Source organism: Notechis scutatus, chromosome 4 (assembly GCF_049901735.1).
Source record: "Notechis scutatus isolate UNSWTSFEM ecotype Mainland chromosome 4, rNotScu1.2, whole genome shotgun sequence".
Classification (NCBI taxonomy): domain Eukaryota; kingdom Metazoa; phylum Chordata; class Lepidosauria; order Squamata; family Elapidae; genus Notechis; species Notechis scutatus.
The window spans coordinates 145,969,132-145,990,222 of record NC_142012.1 but is presented as its reverse complement, the minus strand read 5'-3'; the positions used below and the strand labels follow the sequence as shown (position 1 = coordinate 145,990,222).

Genomic DNA, 21,091 nt, shown 5'->3' with positions numbered 1-21,091 from the left:
ACCAAACTTGATTGCAGGAAATACTTCAGCAATAGAGTGGTCAATGTCTGGAATACTCTACCCGACTCTGTAGTCTCTTCCCCAAACCCCAAAAACTTTAACCTTAGACTGTCTACTATTGACCTCACCCCTTTCCTAAGAGGTCTGTAGGGGCGTGCATAAGCGCACCAACGTGCCTACCGTCCCTGTCCTATTGTTTCTCTTATTCTTTTATTTTTCTTATATGTACCCATTTCATATATTCACAACTATGTATACACTTATACTTATTATCTTGTAAACAATTGGCAAATTAAATAAATAAATAAATAAATAAATAAATAAATAAATAAATAAATAAATAAATAAATAAATAAATAAATAAATAAATAAATAAATAAATAAATAAATAAATAAATAAATAAATAAATAAATAAATAAATAAATAAATAAATAAATAAATAAATAAATAAATAAATAAATAAATAAATAAATAAATAAATAAATAAATAAATAAATAAATAAATAAATAAATAAATAAAGTAAATCCTGCGTCCAGGATTGCCTCAAAGGAAGAAGCCAAATATTTGCTTTTCTCAAGGCAGAGCAGCCAATCCTCCCCCTCCGCTCATGACTTCTTCCCACGACAGCTCTGCGAGGTGGGTCGGGCTAAGGGGGAGCCCGGCCCAAAGCCCCTGGATTGAGGTTGGCTTGCAAGCTCCGCTCGGTAAATAGCCGAACGTAGCTGCAGAACCGACAGGGAAGGAGGAAGCAGCAGCAGCACCGGCCAACCCTTTCTCTGGATTGCCAGCGAACTCTGCCCCCTAAAGCAAACATTCTTCGGGATGGGACGTTATTCTTTGGCCTCTGGCTGCAAATCCCCCTGGAGGCGCTTTCATGGCCCGGAAGAACCGATGAGTCCATAAAGCCGGAACCGATCGCCTTGTTTTTCTTGCTAGAGTCGACGCCGCCCAGCTCAGGCGCCTTCCTCCAGCCCCGCGCGGAAATGCGGAGCCTGCTTGGCGGCCCAGGAGCCCCAGCTCGGCTCCTCCAGCTGCTGCTGCTGCTGCTTCCGGCTTCCCTGGGGCTCGCGGACCCGGAGTGGCCACTGCGCGCCGCAACCGGCTCCGCCCAGCCGCTCCTCAAGAAGTTTGGCGGCGGTGGCGAGCAACTCTCCCCGAGCGCCATGGAGATCCCGCCGTCCCATTACCAGGCCAACAGAGCCGCCGGCGTGGTGCTCCACTACGCCACGTATCAGCGCGGGAGCCCGCACAGCCTGTTCGAAATGGAGCGAGTGCACCAAGCCAGCCTGGAGGTGAGCCCCGGAGGGAGGGAGGGAGGGAGGCTCCAGGCAAAGGCGCGCGGGCTCAGGGCAGCCCAGCACCGCGCCTCCCTCCCGGCTACCTACCGCGAGCACCGAAGCCAGCAGTTTTGTTTGGCAGAGCTTACAGCCCTTGCCAAGAGCAGGCGGGAAGAGTCCCGAGGGAGCAGAGCTGGGGGGAAAAAAAAGGGGGGGGATTGGGATTTTGGACCCCGAGGCGCGCGCCCCCCCCCCACCTTCCTGCTTAAAAACAAAACACGACTTTCCCCTCGTCCAAACTGGTCTCCTCGCCCACGGTACGAACTGCATCTGCTTCAACTCAGGATGTCACCCCTTCGTGGGATTTCCCCAAGCTCTCGATCCTTGCATTTCCCAGACAGGGTCAATAGCAATAGCACTTATGTTTATATTCATACAGCATTTATATGCTGCTTTATAGCCCTCTCTAAGCGGTTTACAGAGACGTCCTATTGCCCCCAACAATCTGGGTCCTCATTTCACTGACCTCCGAAGGATGGAAAGCTGAGTCAATCTGGAGCCAGATAAATAACAGATAATCTGAGTTGGAAGGGACTTTATAGGTCATCTAGTCCAACCCCCTGCCCAAGCAGGAGAGCAGGAGAGACTCGAACTGCCCAACCTGCTGGCAGTTAGCAGAATTAGTCTGCAATATTGCATTCTAACCACTGTTCCACCAGGGTTCTTAAAAGTGGAAATATCAATAGGAAACATTTAAAAAAAAGATTGTTACAATTGTTTGTATTCCATAAATAACAATACTGATCTGGTCAAAATAGCAACTGAAAATCACTGAAAAAGTTGGGACTATACTCTAGCAGCCTCATCATCATACTTATTGGGGTTATAGGACTTGTAGTCCTCAAAACACCTGAACACAAGCTGGAAAGGATGGAATAAGTGTGTCCTGTGTTTACCCTTGCAAGGCTGCCACACCATGAATTTGATAAAGACAGCAGAATTGGAAAGAATCACTTTATGACAATATGACAGTTCACTATGTTTTCCAGCAAACAGCTTAAGTTAAGGCTTTTACACCTTTCCTGTTTTCAGTACCAAACCCATTACAGACAAACAACAGCAACTTCTACTAAAATATTCAAATCCATTACAGACAAACAACAGCAACTTCTACCAAAATATTCAAAGCAAGCAATGTAATAATTCTCTGTTTATTTTAGGACATCCCAGATACTGGGCATAAATACCACCTTAAGTTTGAAGTGAAAGAAAGTATACAGAATGTAAGTTTGGGTTTTGTTTTTTGTTTAGTATAAGCTGGATGGCATTTAGAGACTGACATAGATCTGGAGGCCTTAATCTGCATCTCCACCCCAAACAAACATACGTAATGTGGGCAGCCCTGCCCAAAATCACTATTTTTGAGGCTATTATTAGGAATGAGGAAAGCTGTTTTGAGAAAGGCAAAGGGAAAGCTGCTGGGGTATTTGTTTATGGATGCATGTCTGTAGGGGCTGAGGTTAAAACCCTTCCTCTTTTCTAAGCCAATTTCCTCATAATCATAGGTTAGAAGTGTCTTCTAATCCAACTACCTGTCTAGAGCAGGAATCCTCAGATCATCCACCTTGTCATGGTTGCCGATAGCAATAATTGTGATGAAACATTGTTTGTGAGTGAGAGAACAAATTCAAAGGTATTGTAATTTATTAGTCATGTTTTATGATTTAAGCTCACTATGAACCCAGCAACTGTGGTTTATTATATAATGGCAATTAAAACAAAAACAAAGCTCATTGTTCTTCACAATCTAGTAAGTAAAGGCTTAAAGCCATTCCACCCTTCCCAAATCTCTATTCCCATCTAATACACATCTGATGCTAGTGTGTATGTATGTGTACGTTACTTAAGAAGAGGAAAAAAGCATACACTGACTCACAAAAAAAGCTTTAAATAAAATGTAAAACCACTTTAAAAAACAAGGACTTGTTGTGATATTGCATTCAATTTTTTTTAATGGAGACCTTACATACTATCAAGTTCTTGCTAATGAATTATCCCACAATACAACGTGGAGGATAAATATGAAATGACACCTATCTTTTCTATGTAAATGGTTCTTGTGACATGACAGAGCAGAAAGAAATAGAACAGAATCCATCATTGAAGGGAGTTGTAAACCTTTCAGCCATTATTATTACCCACAAACCTTAAAAGTTGCCAAGGTTGAGCAACATTGCTGTAAAGTAAGATATGGATCTGTCTCATTCAGATGGCATCAGGTTTACTGTGAATTAAAATAAAGCCAAATGGTAATCCCATGCTGCTAGCAATACCTACAGAAGTTTTAAACTGGTCCAATTATTTCTGCAACAGGGCAGCTCCCTGAACTGCACAGCCGACATACTTTATCATCATGGTGACACACCTGTTGCTCCTGAAATACATTATACTATGGAAGGGGAGTTTGAGACACATTCGAAAGAAGCAGATAACCTATTCTACAACAGAATTCTGCACTTGTCAGAACCATTAGAGACCAAAAATATACCAGGTAAACTAAATGTTGCCATTTAAAGTGTTGCATTCTGAAGTTAAATAACATCTATGTATCTATTTTTGTTTTCAAATAACCAGTGACAGGAGACCTAAACTTAATCTATTACAGTGTATCTTCCTACCTAAAAACTGATAGGGAACTCCAGAGATTCTTCCCTTCCTTTTATGGCAGATTTTGCATTTTTCTTTTCCAACATAAGTTGGAAAAGTTCTAGAAGCCTGACCATATTCCTATTCATTGGGATGTGTGACCATTTCCTGCAGGTGAATAACTATATTAAATATATTTATGAGATTTTTGCATCCTTTAAAAAAAATATTGTTCTGCTTTATTTCATTTCTGTCATTCACCATCTAAATAAGGTGAAAATAAGATGTGACTTTTGTTTAAACCAGTCAGAGTCATCATGATACAGTTATTTTGAAAACTGTGTTTTGATATATGGAAATACAGAAAAAGTAAAGTTTGCACTGTGATATCTCATCCTTTTCTTAAAATCCATAAATAAGCAAAGATAGATAAATATATTACTTGCATTTCTGTCTACAGTGTTTTATTTTTTTTTATTGGAAACACATAATGATAACAAACCAGGAGTCTTAAAAAGTGAATCCTGGTCTATGCGTACTTACGTCATGGTAAGTCTATTACTTTAGTATAAAATACCAGATTTTGTTTAAATTCCAGAAGATTAACATGGCTATACACTATATTGCCCAGATTTGTTGGATGTTTCATTTCTAAGGGGTAGCACTCCCCCCGATAAAGTTGGTGCGGTATCTTGGGGCCATCCTCTGAAAGCAAATGGCAACGTTAACCAGAGGGGCCTTTGCAAGAATTTGTCTTGTGTGCAAGTTGAATCCACTTCCTAGACCAGGGTGGAGTGGGCTCTGCTCACTGTCATTCCTGCCTTAATCACTTCCCAATTGGATAACTGCATTGTGCTCTATGTTGAGTTGCCCTTAAAGCTGCCATGGGGCCAGGTTACTTGCTGGTCTCTTAAAGCAGTGGTTGCCAACCAGCGGTCTGGGGACCACTGATGGTCCACGAGAAAATTTTGGTGGTCCGCAGAGAAATGTCCCCCCCAAAGCAATTAATTCAGACTGTGCGGGAACACAAGGCTGCGCTGCCCACATGGTTCGCGGGAACACAAGGCTTGCGTTGCTTGCATTGCGAACAACATGAGGTAGTGAGGGGAAGGGGGAAAGAGCGGAGGGGGAGAACTTGCCCCACTCGCCTTGCCTGGCCACCGGGCTGCTTTTTTCCGCTTCTTTTTCTGCTTTTGGCTGCACACAAGGAAAGCAGCAAAAGTCTTTCTTTCTCTCCCGCAAACTCATTTCTGGAGGAGTTTGGGGGAAAGAAAGACTTATTTTGCTTCTGCTGCTTTTCTCTCTCTCTCTCTCTCTCTCTCTCTCCCTCCCTCCCTCCCTCTCTCTCTCTCTCTCTCTCTGTCTTAAGGTTTCTGCTGTTCAAGACCTAATAGAATTGGAATGATCAAAATCCTTTCTCTTAAACACTATAATCTTACAGGACCTTCTTTGTCATGATTGGTGCTCTATAGAACAAACTTACCCTTGAGATCTGGAGAGACCTGACCCTCTCAGTCTTTCAGAAGACTGGGAAAACCTTCCCCCTCCCCCCAATGCATTAGACCAGGATATGTGTGTGGGTGCCCATTATATGTCTTTTTTTGTGAATTATGAAATTTTAGGATATCTTTTTCTCTCCAATGTTTTTTTTTTTTTTTACTAATATTGGATTTTTAGTAAGGTGTTCAACACCCAGAGTTATACATTTAAGATGGGCAGCCATATAAACCAATCAAAATTATTAATGGTCCCAGCAATGATGCAAACTAATAATCGTATTTGGCTATAGGATGTTTGTAGCTACCATATTAGAATTATAAGTACCTCCAATAGAGTAAAACATGCCCAGTATTGCCCACATAGTTTTTTCTCTCTTTTTTCAATAGTTATTTCAGCTACATAGCTACTAGATCAAAGTCCAAGTTCCAGATACACAAGAAAGAATGGATGTTGCATACCTAGATAAATTTTACTAAAGCATGCATACTTACAATACTATGCCTAGCCCTGCATTTCTGTCTCAAGATTTATTTCAGTACAACTTTTACTTATATTATCAGATAATGATGGAAATATGCCAGCAGAAATGAAGCCTATTTTCAACTTAGCCAAGGTTGCCTCTGGATATATAATATGGCAGAATTCGACAGAAAACACCTGGTACAATATGATTCAAATTCAAAACGTCAAACAAGTGGTAAATCAAAGCCTTAACCAACTTCAATTAGAGTTTCTTCCTACTTCTACGTTATGACTGTTTTAAGAACGCCAACCTCACTATTTATGACTCAAAAATTGCTAACTCATTTCCCCAGAGCAAAATTATATAATGCAACTGTCCAGTAACTTGACAGTGAGATGGGCGGTATAATAAATTTAATAAAATAAGCAATAAAGAACTACAGGGGCCAAAGAATAATAGAAGTCATGTTACTTGGCATTCCCCTCTTGAGAAATCAGGACTCCACAAATTACAAGATCCATCAGCTCAGGAAAGACTAACACAAATGCCAGATGAAAAGGTGAAAAGGGAGAGAGAGGTCTATTTTACTGGTTAGTTGCAGAAATCTTGAAGACCAGATCCAGGCCTTAAGCCAGACATTTCCTGGACTAATGGTTGCACATTTTTTTTACAATTTGGTAACAGGTTATTTGAGTTTTGGGATAATACCAAAAGCAAACATGAGATTATAGCACAGTATAAATTAGTTCCTGAAGTATGCTGCCTTTAAAAAAAAACCAACAACCTTGTGTTCTGTTTTCCCCTGAAAGTTATAAGGAATATGAGGTCACAAAAATCTAGTAAGCTATGGAGTCACCCCCTAATGATTTAATATTATGGGAAAATAAGGAGTCATAAAATAAGCAAAAATAAGCAAACAATTTGCTGGGATAAGACAAGAATGTTTCTTCTTAGGAGAGAATATAACCCTCTGGATTTTTTAAAAGAGAAAAGTTGCAAACTATAGTTGCTTGAGCCAGTAGAATTCTTTTTTTAATGTGGGGGTTTTGAATCTAAGCTAATATGATTAAAAGGAAGGAAAACTAAATCTCTTCTGATTATTCAGTTCTTAAATATACATTCTGTATATTACATAAAATTAATTATCTGTACTTAAATGAGGACTGTAGTTGCAGAACAGATTTTCCGTTTTATGGTTTCAGAAAAGAAATGATGACTATCTTGAATTTTCCTATGAGGTTTTATTCCATGATATTGCCTCCCAGGTAAGCAATATTTTGAAAACAGTTTTTTTTAAGTGCACAGTGGAAGCTTTACATCTTATTTTCATATAACAACAACACTGGAGTGTCCAGGCAACAGTCAAGGACACTAAAGTGGATATATCAGAAATGGTTCCAAAATAGGGAGTAGTGCTGTACAGACAATCCTCGACTTACAATAGCAATAGGACTTAGACTTGTATACCACTTCACAGTGCTTTACAGCAGAGGTGGTATTCAGCAGGTTCTGACCAGTTCTGGAGAACCGGTAGCGGAAATTTTGACTAATTTGGAGAACCGGCAAATACCACCTCTGACTGGCCCCGTCCCCATCTATTCTCTGCCTCCCAAGTCCCAGCTGATCGGCTGGGTCTTCTTTTGTTGTCCTGCACAGGAGAACGGAACTGAAAAGCAGGTTAGTGAGGTGGGGTAGGAATGGAGATTTTACATTATCCTTCCCCTGCCATGCCCACCAAGCCAAACCATACCCACCAAGCCATGCCCACAGAACTGGTAGTAAAAAAATTTGAATCCCACCACTGCTTTACAGCTCGCTCTAAGAGGTTTAAAGAGTCATCCTACTGCCTTCAACAATCTGGGTCCTCAATTTTACCGACCTCGGAAGGATGGAAGGCTGAGTCAACCAGAACTCAAACTCCTGGCAGTGAAGAGTGAGTTAAATCTGCAATACTGCATTCTAACCAGTGTGCCACCACGACTCCTACAACCACAGCTGGAAGCAGAACTTCTGTTGTTAAGCGAGTCATGCCCAGTTTTAAAACCTGGTTGCCACGGTCTGGACTGGATCACGGCAGTTATTAGGAGTCTCATGCAATTGTTAAGCAAATCCAGCTTCCCCCATTGACTTTGCTTGTTGGAAGTCAATAGGGAAAGTCCCAAACAGGGACCACATGACCCTGGGATGCTGCAACCATTGAAAATATACGCCACTTGCCACACATCCAAATTTTGATCATGTGACTGGAGAACGCTGCAACGGTTGTAAGTGTGTGGATCGCTCAGTCATGTTTTCAGTGCTGTTATAATTTTGAATGGTCGTAAGGCTACAACCTGTAGCCTGTACTCTTAAATGCAGCCTGCTTTGATTCATGCCCAGCAAAACATTAAGAGCAAGGTAGCCCGAAGAACAAATAACACTATTAAATTAGTCGAAAGCAGATCCCAGCTTTTGTTTCCAGAATGGGAACATGGCTTAAAGCTATAATTTGGGATGTGAAACACGTGGCGTCACGTGACCAGTGGTGGGATTCAAATATTTTTGCCACCAGTTCGGTGGGCGTGGCTTGGTGGGCACACTTTGCGCGCGTGCACTCACTTTGCGTGCAACCGTGTGCCAAACGCACACTTTGCGCAGGCACAGAGGCGTTCTAACTCACCTCCTGCAAGCCCGCACAATCTCGGTCGCTTCAGGAGCTGCTGCGCGGCACTATTCTGTGCTGCGCAAAGCAGCTGCGCTTCAAATTCAGCGGATAAAGGTGAGTATGGGAGCCTGGGTGGGCCCAACAGCAGAGCGGTGGAAAGAACTGAATTTTGATCACATGACCATGGGGATGCTACAACGGTTTTGTGAAAACTGGTAATAAGTCACTTTTTTCAGTGCCGAAAACTTTGATTGGTCACTAAACAGTTGTAAGTCGAGGACTACCTGTGCTTGACTGACTCCTCAGTCAAGTACAGGTAGTGGCTGAGTTATATTAATTACAATCCTGCCAGCTGGATATGCTCATATATTTTATTTAAGTATAACCATTTGGCCCTAGCTTAAAAACTGAACTGTAGAACGAGTGCTGCTATTCAGAACTGAACATATTGGAGTGGTACATAAGCCAGAACAATCAATCACCCTGCTGGATTTAGCCCAATGTTCAAGCCGGTCAAGGACATTTTGAAATGTGGCTTTGCTCTCTAAAGCTTTAGCCGCTCACTCTGTTTTAGTATCATATGCAGGTGGGGTCCTATTGCAAGGTGTGAGTTAATTGCAAGGTTATAGCAAAGTCTGCCTCCTACACTTTTCCTAAAAACACCCTAGCACTGCAAGACAATGCTAGCCAGGAAACCCATCTTCATGCAAATCTGAAATATGGGAAGACTCAGTGGTGGTACCGCATATCATACAGGAAAGGCAGTGGGGGAACTGAAATAGCAGAAGTACAAAGGACAAGGTTGGAGATGCATACGCAAACACAGGTGCACATTTTCACTGGAATCTCATGATCCGCAAAGTTCAACTTACTAGGGCTCGGAAGTTCCTCTCTATTTCTACACTGGAAGCAATTTCAGCAGCCTTGCAAACTTTTTGTTTCACGATTCAAAAGCATTACAGATCTGGCTTTCAAATCAAAGTACATCAGACAATGTTTTAGGATGTTTTTCTGTGATCCACATTCTGAATTGCCAGGTCTATAGCTCAATAACCTTTATGAATAGGAAAAAGAGGTAGGAAAAGAGGAAAGAAATGGAACGTGGCATAAAGTACCAAAAAGAAAAAAAGGAGCAGAACCTTGTTTTGGTGCCATACTTAGAAATAAAATAATACTTCCCAGATTTCCCTAAAACTTGAATATTTCTAATATTTGGTGTTTTTTTATTTGCAGGAAATTATTCCTTGGCACATGGAAGTTCTATGGCATCCACAGCACGGAGTGAAAGTAGCACAGAATAGTTGCCGGTCAAAGTGATATTAATTAAATCTTACATGTTCTTAAACTGGTGAGGTGATAGCAACTACATACAGCTAATAAAAATACTATATGGAGGCTTTAGATACCCTTCCAATTCTGTATATCCTCCAAGAACCTAAATAAAATGTTACACATTTACACACTGAAACAAATGTGTTTGTGTTTATTTTCATGGTCATGATGTGCACTGAAGATGGTGTTTGATTTCGTTGTACGAGGTGCAATGACAATAAAGTAAAGTAAATATCCTCAGATCCTGGTTTGGCAGCACTTACTCATTAGACTGAATACTTACGGTATAGTGGCCTCAATGCTCTCTCTGAATGCAACTTTAGGCTTCCCAGTCACACAAGGACAACCGTATTCTCTTTCCATTCTCTAAACACAAAGGACACAAAGTTTTTACTGATTTAAACACACTGCCAAATAGATACATCTTGGTCTGACCCAAACCCTTTTCCAATAAAACCAACACGAACCAAAGGGAACAGAAACCTTTTAATGATTCTCACGAATCCCCGGTTAAAAGGCTGCTGCAAGCTAATTAACTTTGATAAGCACGAGACTCGCCAAAACTGTGCGAGGCTGCCAAGAATAACAGATAAGGTTACCTAGAGATATTTTACAACACAAGAGTTTTCAAATACCAACTAAGATACTGCAATGTTTCAAAACGTCTTTGCTTCCTGCAAAGAACATCTGATTCACAGCTGGCTTTTATCTTCTTGAAGGAGGGGCCATTACCTTTCAGCCTTACTCCCAAGTCGCCCATGCTACTGCAGCTGCTCTTTCCTGCGAGCAGCCCTGCCCTGCACGCACACTTGGCACAGGCTCCTCGGGAACCTCCTCATCGCTGCTGCCAGCCCCCACAATCTCTGAAGGCAGCAGTCCACTCCCTAATGGTCCTGGCACCTCACCTGAGTCCTTGCTCTCCTCAGCCATCTGCACTTGCTGCCAGCGAACCACATCTTGACTAAACGCCCTAATTTAATGCCATTAAAACAGTAGAATCCCAACAATGCTACCACTGAAACAAATGCAAGCCAAAATTGAGGAGGCAGAAAGAAGATACTCCGATTTCTCCCTAAATAGGATATTTTACGTAACAGATGCAACCTTGTCTCCTAATGTGTAAGTATAATATTTTTCTTTAGTAAAAATGCATTACTCCAAAAATGGAAACCTGGACTTCAGCTATCATAATACAAGAAAGTGCTAGCTGAATGATTTATTTGGTGAGATATGGAACTGGTAACTGTACTAGATTCCGACAGGCCAGATTAAAGAAATGTTTTTGTCAAGTGACAGTACAATTGCACCATTGCCCAGTGTAAACATAATACTCACCTGAGCATAGATTTCCAGATGTAGCTCTCCCATTCCTGAAACAATTGTCTCTTTGCTCTCAGTGTCAAAATGGACTCGGAAAGTGGGATCTTCTCTTACAAAACGGTTAATGCCTTTTGAAAACCTGTCGTCATTCTAGAAGGAGACAGAATATTTTTTCCCATTTTTTTATATGGTTGCTTACTTAAAGTGACTCAAAGTACTATAAAGTGGATTAAAAACATGATTTAAGAAGTCCTATGACCAAATTCACTAACAATAATGCAACAAAAGTTAAATAAGAAATAATTAGGTGATTCACAAATTGCCCTGCTGAGAAAACATTAAAACCGATCATCCTTTGCTGAGGGTCAACAGGGTTAGGGCCAAACAAACCTCAGAGGGAGTTCCAAATTTAGGTGCAGCACTAGAGAAGGCACACCCAAGGGATCCCACAACATGACACTGGTTCAGCCATTTGAAGTAGGCCAAATCAGTAAATAGGCTAGGAGCAGTCCAATTCAGGGCCATCATTACCTGCTTATTCCAAATCATGACAACAAACCGATCTAGTATGTCAAGATCTTGAAGGCCTATTGAAGGTTCATAGTTGTCATGCTGGCCATGAAGAGCCAAGCTACTTCAAATTTAGGACCAAACGTGGGCAAGTAAAAGTCTCCAAATTCCATGCGTGTGGCAAATTTCACCATCAGCTTTAAGGAGTTCAGGCAGAAAAGCCATTGCACAACAGGAAAGCCAACACAGCAGTAACAATCTCAACTGATAAAGAATCTGGTTATCTGTGAGGCATTCCTCTTCAATACAAAATCCAAAAGAGTTCACATTTTTCCATTCACGGAATAGTTAACAATTCAAAAAGCTGAGTTTCTATCAAGGCTTATTCTGGAAGAGGACACCAACATACTTGCTACAAATGGAGAACTTCTTACTCAGGGTCAGATTAACTTAACTAAGAACACAATCAAGAATGTAAAAACAAAAATCTCATGCTGACACTTAAGATATCAAACCTATCAAAAGTTTATAGACAGTACTCAAAATGACCACTCATCACTGAAGTTATGACCCTGAACAAGTGGTACTTTTGACTGATCCTCCAAGTTCTAGTCACAGCACCCTTGTGGTCACATGATCACGAATTAGGTGCTTGATAACTGGGTCACACTCGAGACTTGCAGCATCCTGGAGTCATGTGATTGCCATTTGCAACTTTCCCTGTTGACTTCTCACAAGCAAAATCAAAAGGGAAGCTAGCAGTAAAAGTTGCAAGTTCTCCCATAAGTCACTCCAACTGTTTTTTCTACTAAGGAACTCTACTATGGAGTACAGAGATCTCATACTCTTTAATTCAGGTCATGGTTGTCCCAAATGTGCTTTTTCAGGATGCTTCTTATTCACTATTCAGATGACACAGAGGACACAAGTGGTCTCAGCGACACTCCAAAAAGAATGCAAATGACTAGCTGTCTGCAAGGAATATTAATCCTTCCATTCCCCACCATCCAGTCAGAGCTGAAGCTTCTTGGATGAGAAGCAAAAAGTCTTCAAAGAAAAAAAAAACCAAGAAAATCCAGCTGCCTCCTGAAAAAGCACCTCTGGGACTTGTGAGCAGGATTTGTAGCTTCCTATTGGCTTCCCCATTGCTTATCCTAGTCCTAGTCACATGAGATCATCACTTAAGGAACTGTAATCCTCACATAATAGCAATAGCACTTAAGACTAATATTCTGCTTCACAGTGCTTGACAGCCCTCTCTAAGTGGTTTACAGAGTCAGCATAATGACAGCAACAGGGACTGCCAGGATTCATGTTGCTAAGCAATGTGGTCATATAATGTTGTGTTTTATGACTGCACTGCTTAGCAATGGAAATTCCACTTGCAGTTATTATTGTTCAGTTTCCAGCTAAAATGTTTCAACTACATTTTAATGGCAGAAATGCCACCGTACTCTTGCCTACTATTACCAAAAAGCCCCAATCAGATAATTTATTTATTCCATCAGTTTTGTTTTTTTAACTTCAGATCCCAACCTTATTGACTGGCTTCATTGTTATGGAAACAACAGGATCAGGCACATGAATGGGTTCCTATAAAGAGAATCCACAGAAAACAATTTCTCAGTATAAATTTTCTAGAAATCATCATTGCTGTTAGACAAGTCCTTCCAAAGATTAAAAACAAATTGATAAAAGCATAATTAGATAAACGTGCATCTTCTTGAATATGTTTCATACCCATTATATTGTTCTAACAGACTAGTTTTGGAATATCATTGTACTGTCTTCCTGCATTTTCTATAATTCAAAATGTCCAGTGTTAGATCCTTATTATTGCAAGATTATGTAATGTTGGAGAGTTGGAGCCCACTGGATGATGCTTATATTGTTACCAGAAACAATAGGGTTAATTATTTTTATCCGTGCTTTGGGGAAGTTAAGGGGAAAGGCTTCTAAGATGGAAACTGCTCCAACTCCAAATATTACATAACTCCTTAAAACATGAAATCATGCTGCTGAAATTCAACTATTTTGGTGGGTGCGCTTTGGGGTTCTACCTCACTTGTACTACAGGATCAAATCTGAGCATTTCAGGGAGGGGGAAATTTAATTAAATAAGACACCAAAAGCTTTCAATTATGGCATGCATGAAAGAGATTGGATGCTTTTGGGCTACTACTTTACAGTTGGCCATGAATGTGCCTGAACAGATCTACTGTCTTGTCTATGTCTCCAACATGCCTAACCACTGGCTGCTACTGATATTTGAGGCTTGTTCGCAGTTTGTATTCACCAACAACCAACCAAATGTAAAAGTAGCCAAAAAAAAATTATGTCAGGACTGTTCATTAACAAGGACAAAACTTGTATCTTAAAACAAGTCTGTGGCAGTCATTGGAGAAATAAATAGGACACAGCAATTTGCAGAATCTGGGACATTCATGACTAACTGTAAGTGTTGTTGCAAATCTGCAGCATATATGAGTTAATAATAGAATTACTGTTTTATATATATATATTCAAGAACTAAATATAGAAATAATGCTTGCAGATAGAAAATGATGTTCTTTCTTTTGCCTCCACCTTCTGTTGTAATTACAGCTGTGCAACCTATTGGTTAGTTTTACTACTACCTGTCAATGAAAAAGTCGTTTGTCACTGAATCTTTTTCACACAGTCCTGCTTTAATTAAAATGTATAAAATAAATCACATATATAAAAGTTCACAAGACTTCATTTTTTTCACCCTATAAAAGTACATCTGCAGAATGCTACACCTTTCATATCACTCTATTGCAATCAATTGAACACAATGTTTAATAGGAAGGACAACTTCTTCAAATGAAAGCTGAAATACAAGAACTTCATATACCAAATTTTGAGACACATGATAGAAATATAAGACCTGAGTGAAACATAATATATATATAAACACTTACCATAGAAAGGTCAGTATTGTCTTTCTCTGTGAATGTATCTCCACTAGCACAATCGATGCCAAAAAACGCACAGATATCCCCTGCGTAAACCTCATCCACATCCTAGCAAAATAAAACTATGTTTTAGATATTATATTAGATATGTGGCATGAGATGCTGTTGGCAAACTATAACCTTAATAAACAGAAACTGGCTCCACTAATTTTAGTGGATAGATAGATAGATAGATAGATAGATAGATAGATAGATAGATAGATAGATGATAGACAGAAAAACATTCATAATTAAGCATGAAATAAAATTTCAGAATTTTAAATTTATTTACATAAGTAAATGCACTGTTTCTCAAGAACAATGAAACAATGTACCACTATATCAAAGAATCTGGATGATTTTGCTAGTGGGTACATCGTGCATTTTGAAACCCTGTTATGGGCCATCTTAAAAAGCATTTGCCTTGTGGAGATGGTGGCCTGATCCATAAACTGGCTGCCATGGTGTCTTCAGCCCATCATAAATGATCTGTTTATCAGCAGAAAATTTGGTAAGACTGAAAAAATGGCAAGAAATTCCCAACAGGGTGAAAAGCTGATTGTTTACATAAGGAAAACCATTTCAAGGAAAGGTTAATTACCATCCCGGGTTCATGAAACAAACTCTTCAAGCTAAACTAAGTTAAGAGAGATCCCTATTAAGGGGAAGAATTATAGATTCTTCTATTTATACTTTCCAAAGTACAAGGCACTTCTTAAATTTATGTTTACACTCTTCTATCCACATAAATGTTGTTCCTCTCTCCTTTTTTTTCCTTGTAAAGGCCCAGCAATTTAGATGAAAATGGTCCTGCATACCAACAGACTTTTGCTATTTCTTGAAAGCTGTTCCATTTATTTGATGTGCAAAAAGGGAGGGGAGCCATAAAGAAGAGAATGTGGAGAGTGCATTGGCCCAGGTCAGGGTTGGGGTAGTGGGGAAGCACAGGATACAACAGAACAAGCCAGGCAGAAGATAATTCTTAGGTCTTCAAGGGGTCACACTCTTAGATAGGCAACTTCTCCATATTTTTAATGGAGACTGGATAGTGGAACAGACTCTCTTGGAAAGCGATGAACTCCCCTTGAGAAAAAGAGGATGATCACTGAGGAAGCATCAATTGATTTTCTAGAGCAGCAGGAAGCTCTGTTAAATAAATAAACTAAAAACTCTTGCCAACTCTCTGATGAATCACCTGCTCCTCCTCTTCTATTCAGCTGAGAAATAAAGTGTATTTGGATCATTCCTTTCCATGGAGAACAACTGAGGCACCCAAAAAGCAACTATGCAAATTAGAGCAAAAGAATCTTACACCCCAAACATAATATACAGCTCCTTTTGTGTTTCTACATTTTGGAATATCTTTTGCCTACAATATATACGTAAAATAATATATATTATTTACACCGCGGAATAGCTTAGAAAGAGGTATCCTTCTTTTTGATCAGAACCAAAACAAGGATGGAGAAGACAACCCAGAGAAAGTAAAGTGGTTCCCATCTTTCAGGGCATTTGCTGTTTATTATTCTAGGACAGAAGTGACCAGAGGAGAAACTGAGAATATTCCACATAGTTAGAAAAGAAAATGTAAGGTGAGTGTTATAAGAATGGAGTCCCCACTGTGCAGATAAGGGACTTTTGCCTTCAATATCCTTGCTTTGATAACAGACTCAGTGCTACAGCATCCCGAGTTACTTCTGCTTATTAAGGAGGAAAGTTCACTTTCTGAAAAAAAAAAAAGTGGGGGCTGCATACATTGGAAATGACATGTCCTAACACCTCACTCACCTCCAGCTTGTCTGCATGCATGCGGGCAAATCTTTGTACCCGTGTCTTTTTCTGAGTCCTGGTGTTATAGATATAGCTTCCTTTCTTTAGCATCCCTTGATAAACACGAACATATGTCAGCTGCCCAAAACGTCCAGCCTGGAAGTAGCAAAAACCAAAAGCTCAGAGGGTTAAAAAAAAAAAGTTAAGACTTTCACTCAAAACAATATAATGTATCCTTAAACATCTACAGTTGTAGGTATAACAGCCACGCTGATTTTCATAGAGGGAATACCTTTCTGATCATTCCAAGTATTTTATTAAATAAAAATACAAACTTACCTCAAGTTTAAACGCCAGGCCCAAAAATGGCAGGGAATCATCTCGGGAATAACCTAGCAAAATCCTGGATTTTTCCGGATTATCCCTTCAGCAAAATAAAATTTAGTTTAAATGCCAGTATTTTAAAAGTATTTTATCATTGTTGTGGAGCTTTAATGTACATAGTAACTTAATGCACATTATCACAAGTTATGAAGACCTATGTAAGATAAGAATTAGCATTTGAGCACTGTGTAGCTTGGACTATCAGGTTCTGTGGAGTTGGACAACGGTAGCATAAGAGAGCTGGAAATGGTATGGAAGAAGCATTGTCAACAGACACCAATTATTCTAGCGTCTGACAGATCCTGCATTTGAAAGAACAATGAAAAACTATAAAGCCAGTGTTCTGGAGATGCCTTCCCAAAACAATGTCTTTATTTTGTACACATCTACAAGTGCTTTACATTGTAACTCACAGAAAGAACATCAACTCAGCAGGTTTAATGTAATCTACTCTCTTGGCCAATAATGAACTATTATAAAAAGCTTCATCTATACTAGCTACCATTGCAACAGCAGATGATATGGCTGTTTGAATGGGTTGTGCAATGCTTTTGATTTGATTCAGAAGGGCTGCTTCAAATCATACAGCGTCATAAATACAACACCTGCTTGTCATTCCTTAAAGCAGCTGCATCTGTTTCCAGGAGGGTATGACTTCAGCAAAAGTCCAATGTGTTGCTTTAATGAATCAAGGGTGGTATCTTCCAGCAAATTCTGAATCCAATCCGAAGCTCCATATATCCCTCTTCATTAATTTATCACTAAGCTCAATCACCACCAGCAATTCAGTTTTTTTATTTGTCCCCACCTATAGGCTACACTGATTATCTACTAGCTCAGGACATGGTTTTATAGGTATTTTGGCTGGGTTTCCCAGGTTTTGGTAACAGCCACTTCAGTTTTAAACTGGGACCAGTTTGAAATTTCAGTCAACAGCATGCTTTAAATCTGGATCTGCCACAATGCTAATGGATCTCAAATTTACTTTTTAAAAAAGATGGTGACAAATCTAGCCTTTCTTATTTCCTGCTAAACTATCCAGGTCATATCACCTATCTGTAGGCAAGAAATTCTGCAGTACTACCGATGGTAAGGGTATCTCTTATGTATAGTTTAGTTTTATGTTTAACAGAAAAGAGAGAACCATAGGTACTACAGTACTGCCTGGAATTTCAGACTCTTAACTTTTTTTTTCTTATTTTGAGCATCTGGTAGAAACAAGATCATGCCATGCTGTCAATTTGCAGGCAAGGTAGGATGTTCTATAAAGATGCCTGGGATATCATAAAATGATTGTCTCTGTGCCAAGGAAACTGATTTTGTGAAACAAAGCATTGCAATAAGTGATTCTATGCCATGGACTTCTTAGAGCCTGAGAAAATAAACAGTGTTTTTTATAAAACATTACTAGATCCAAACATCTGCATATTTCTTCATTATCGGGAAAATGGTTAACCCTCTTATTCATCAAATGCCCTAACGCTGATTTGAAATTTAATGCAGCTTCCCCCAAAATATGAGTAGGAAAATAGTTTTAGATGTATGAATGTCAATGATAACTGGAGTAATATATTTGAATTTAAGCAATATTAATAGTCCAAATCCTAGGAGAAAGCACACTGCTTTATGTAGTTTCTATCATCTCCCAGGTACAGTGGTATATAAACGAACAGTGATGTTTGTTTGTTTAGGAAAAGGTCTATGAAAACTAGATCAGCTTTCCATAATCTGGTGCTCTCCCAGATGAGCTAGAATTACAAATTCCCAGATTCCCAACCATGAAATCCCATCTGAAGTGGAACCATATCAAATACAATATGTTTTCTCCTCTATTCATTCTTAGTACTTACTTCTGGTTCAATAATGCGTAATTCTGCACTTCTGATGGATTTGGGAGATATGCCAGAACAGCATCCAATAGAGGTTGCACCCCTTTATTCTTCAGAGCACTTCCAAGCAGTACAGGTGTGAAGGTCTTACTGAGTGTTGCTCTTCTTACTGCAAGCTAGAAAGTGTCACAACATTTATACTTCGTTATTAACAATTGTTTGTATCCATTTGTCCCACCAAATCAAACATCTGAATCTTGGCATATGAAAAATATAACAGAAACATTGCTTCATTCACCATGGTTGGCAATAAGTTCTTTATTTTTTAAATTGGGTGTTTGTTCATTTCAAAAACAAAAAAAATTCTCTGAGGGTTTTTTTCCCCATTTCTCAAGATGTAGCTAAGTCTATTCAGAATACATTTATTACCCCTTTCTTCTTCTTGATGGAATTGCCTTTGGGTTGTACAGATAGTCCTGGGCTTCAGTAAGTTGAACAGAGGACCAAGGAGACAATAAAAGTTGAAGAATGAGCTCAGCTTCAGCTCAGAACATGGCTGGACCCGTGAATGTACCGTGTTTCTCACATAATAAGGCCGGGCCTTATTTTTTTTTGAGCTCCCGAAAACGACTCTTCGGGCGGAGTGTTGCTTGGGACGCATGCGCGCTGCAAGGAGGGAAAGGCGAAAGCTCTTTAGCAAGGCATCGCGGTCTCCTCTCTTGCTTGCTCTGAACTTCGCGCGGACCAAAATAAAAGATCGCCGGCCGTCATGTTTGAGCTGCCACTCTCCGCTTGAGCTCCAAATGGCGACCGCGCTCCAATCACGGAAGCGGCAGCTCCAAACGTGGCGGCGTAATGGGCAGAAGGAAAGCAACAGCGGCGGGTGCCAAAGGTGTCTGCAGCAAAGGTGGGAGTAGGGAGCTCTCTGTGCTTGGCCATGATCGCCTGCTAGGAGCGGCTGGTGGCGAGGAATTCCGCCCGCCGGGCGCTCCTAACGGTGCAAGTCTCCCGCCCTTCCCTTATTTTGCATATTTTAAAATAGGCCTAAATTTGGGGGAGGGGCTTAATTTGATTTTATGCCCCAAAACACATGCTGGGCCTTCCTATTGGTGGAGGCCGTATTGTTGGAGAAACACGGTATCAACAGAGGGGATGTGGGTTTTAGAGCAAGATATCCTATCTTAATGGCCTATGACAGGAGTGTCAAACTCGAGTCATATTGTTATCATGTGACATAGCATGATTTCCCCCCCCCCCTTTCACTAAAACTGGGGTGGGCATGACCAGCGCATGATACATCTGGCCTGCAAGTTTGACAGCCTTGGTCTATGATATAAAGGAGGCTGAACTGAAACAAAAGAGCCAGTTCAGAAACTCAAAATTTGATCCACTAAATCTAGGCTTGCTCAGTCCTATGATTTGATACTTTTTATCAATCATGGGAGCCAATGATTGATATCTGAAGTTGGCGAATGAAGATTCTGAATGCCTGTTAGTTTACTAAAGTGAGCATCTTTAAAGCCTCAAAATATAACGCCTTGTCAAGCTTCTCCTGACAGAGCTTGGTAGAAACCAATTAAACAAGAGCACAAGAAATTAGGAAGTTTTGGTAGATATTTCATTTCTTGAAAAGCTAAGTAGTTACTACAGAACAATTCAGATGACTCCAGTATATCAAATTCAAGATCTATTTATGGTGAATTCAATGTTAAGATTCTTGCATCTCTTTCCTCCACAAACTATGCAGGTCTCTCTTTCAAATAGGAGGCCTGATTTTCCTCCTGTCTCTTGTTCTGATAACAGATACATCCGTTGTTTTCCTCTTACCAGGAGAGCTAACTCTCAAAATGTCCAGGTTAAGCTCTTAAATTTCAAACTCTTTTTGCCCCTTGCGTAGAATATCTACGAAAGGACAGTTCTCCCAACTAGAAAAATACGTTCCTGTTCCATCAGTTTCAACTTCCCAACCTTGCCCTTATACTTTGACAAATTACTTTTGTTGCTTTCCTTCTGAGGACGTAGCACAATAGCCAGACTTTCATTTCAGCAGCAAATTATATAATATGAACAAAAAGCCAGTAATTTAAGCATTTGACCTTTAATAAACAAGGAGAGCTTGGTTCTTGATGACTAAGTGGCCATGTTACTTTCCTGGCAATAATGCAGAATTGTTTCTACTGCTTTCATCTCATATTTTTTATTTTCCAAATTTGGTCTATAGCCCTGAAAATTCCTGCTCAGCTTTTTTAGATCAGCCAAAATTGTTTTAGTGCTGCCACCTCCTGTGAGGCTTGCTAAAAATAAACATCCAGCAAGTTTCTCCATAAAAAAAATCTAGATCACTACCTGGCTGGCTGCCACAGTGTAAACATTAATCACTGTGGACAAATTACTTAGCTCAAACAAGCCCAATCTTTGATCTTTCTCAAATCTATTAAA

The 21,091-nt window shown here is 39.9% G+C and overlaps 2 protein-coding genes across 2 annotated transcripts in view; one reads left to right on the top strand and one right to left on the bottom strand.

The window, feature by feature from the left end:
- Positions 1-21,091, bottom strand: part of GFM1 (G elongation factor mitochondrial 1) — a 45,823-nt gene that overhangs the window by 9,087 nt on the left and 15,645 nt on the right. The window contains exons 7-13 of the mRNA XM_026665646.2: positions 18,674-18,828; positions 16,779-16,863; positions 16,458-16,595; positions 14,637-14,738; positions 13,231-13,287; positions 11,200-11,334; positions 10,148-10,230 (exon numbers count right to left, since the gene is read on the bottom strand). Coding sequence (XP_026521431.2) covers positions 10,148-10,230; positions 11,200-11,334; positions 13,231-13,287; positions 14,637-14,738; positions 16,458-16,595; positions 16,779-16,863; positions 18,674-18,828 — 755 coding nt within the window. The remainder of the gene's footprint in view (positions 1-10,147; positions 10,231-11,199; positions 11,335-13,230; positions 13,288-14,636; positions 14,739-16,457; positions 16,596-16,778; positions 16,864-18,673; positions 18,829-21,091) is intronic.
- Positions 538-10,004, top strand: LOC113410874 (latexin). The gene is made up of 6 exons (XM_026665656.2): positions 538-1,294; positions 2,500-2,562; positions 3,653-3,830; positions 5,986-6,122; positions 7,091-7,153; positions 9,766-10,004. Exons 1-6 carry the CDS (start codon positions 986-988, stop codon positions 9,847-9,849), a joined length of 834 nt encoding a protein of 277 aa, XP_026521441.2. The 5' UTR covers positions 538-985; the 3' UTR covers positions 9,850-10,004.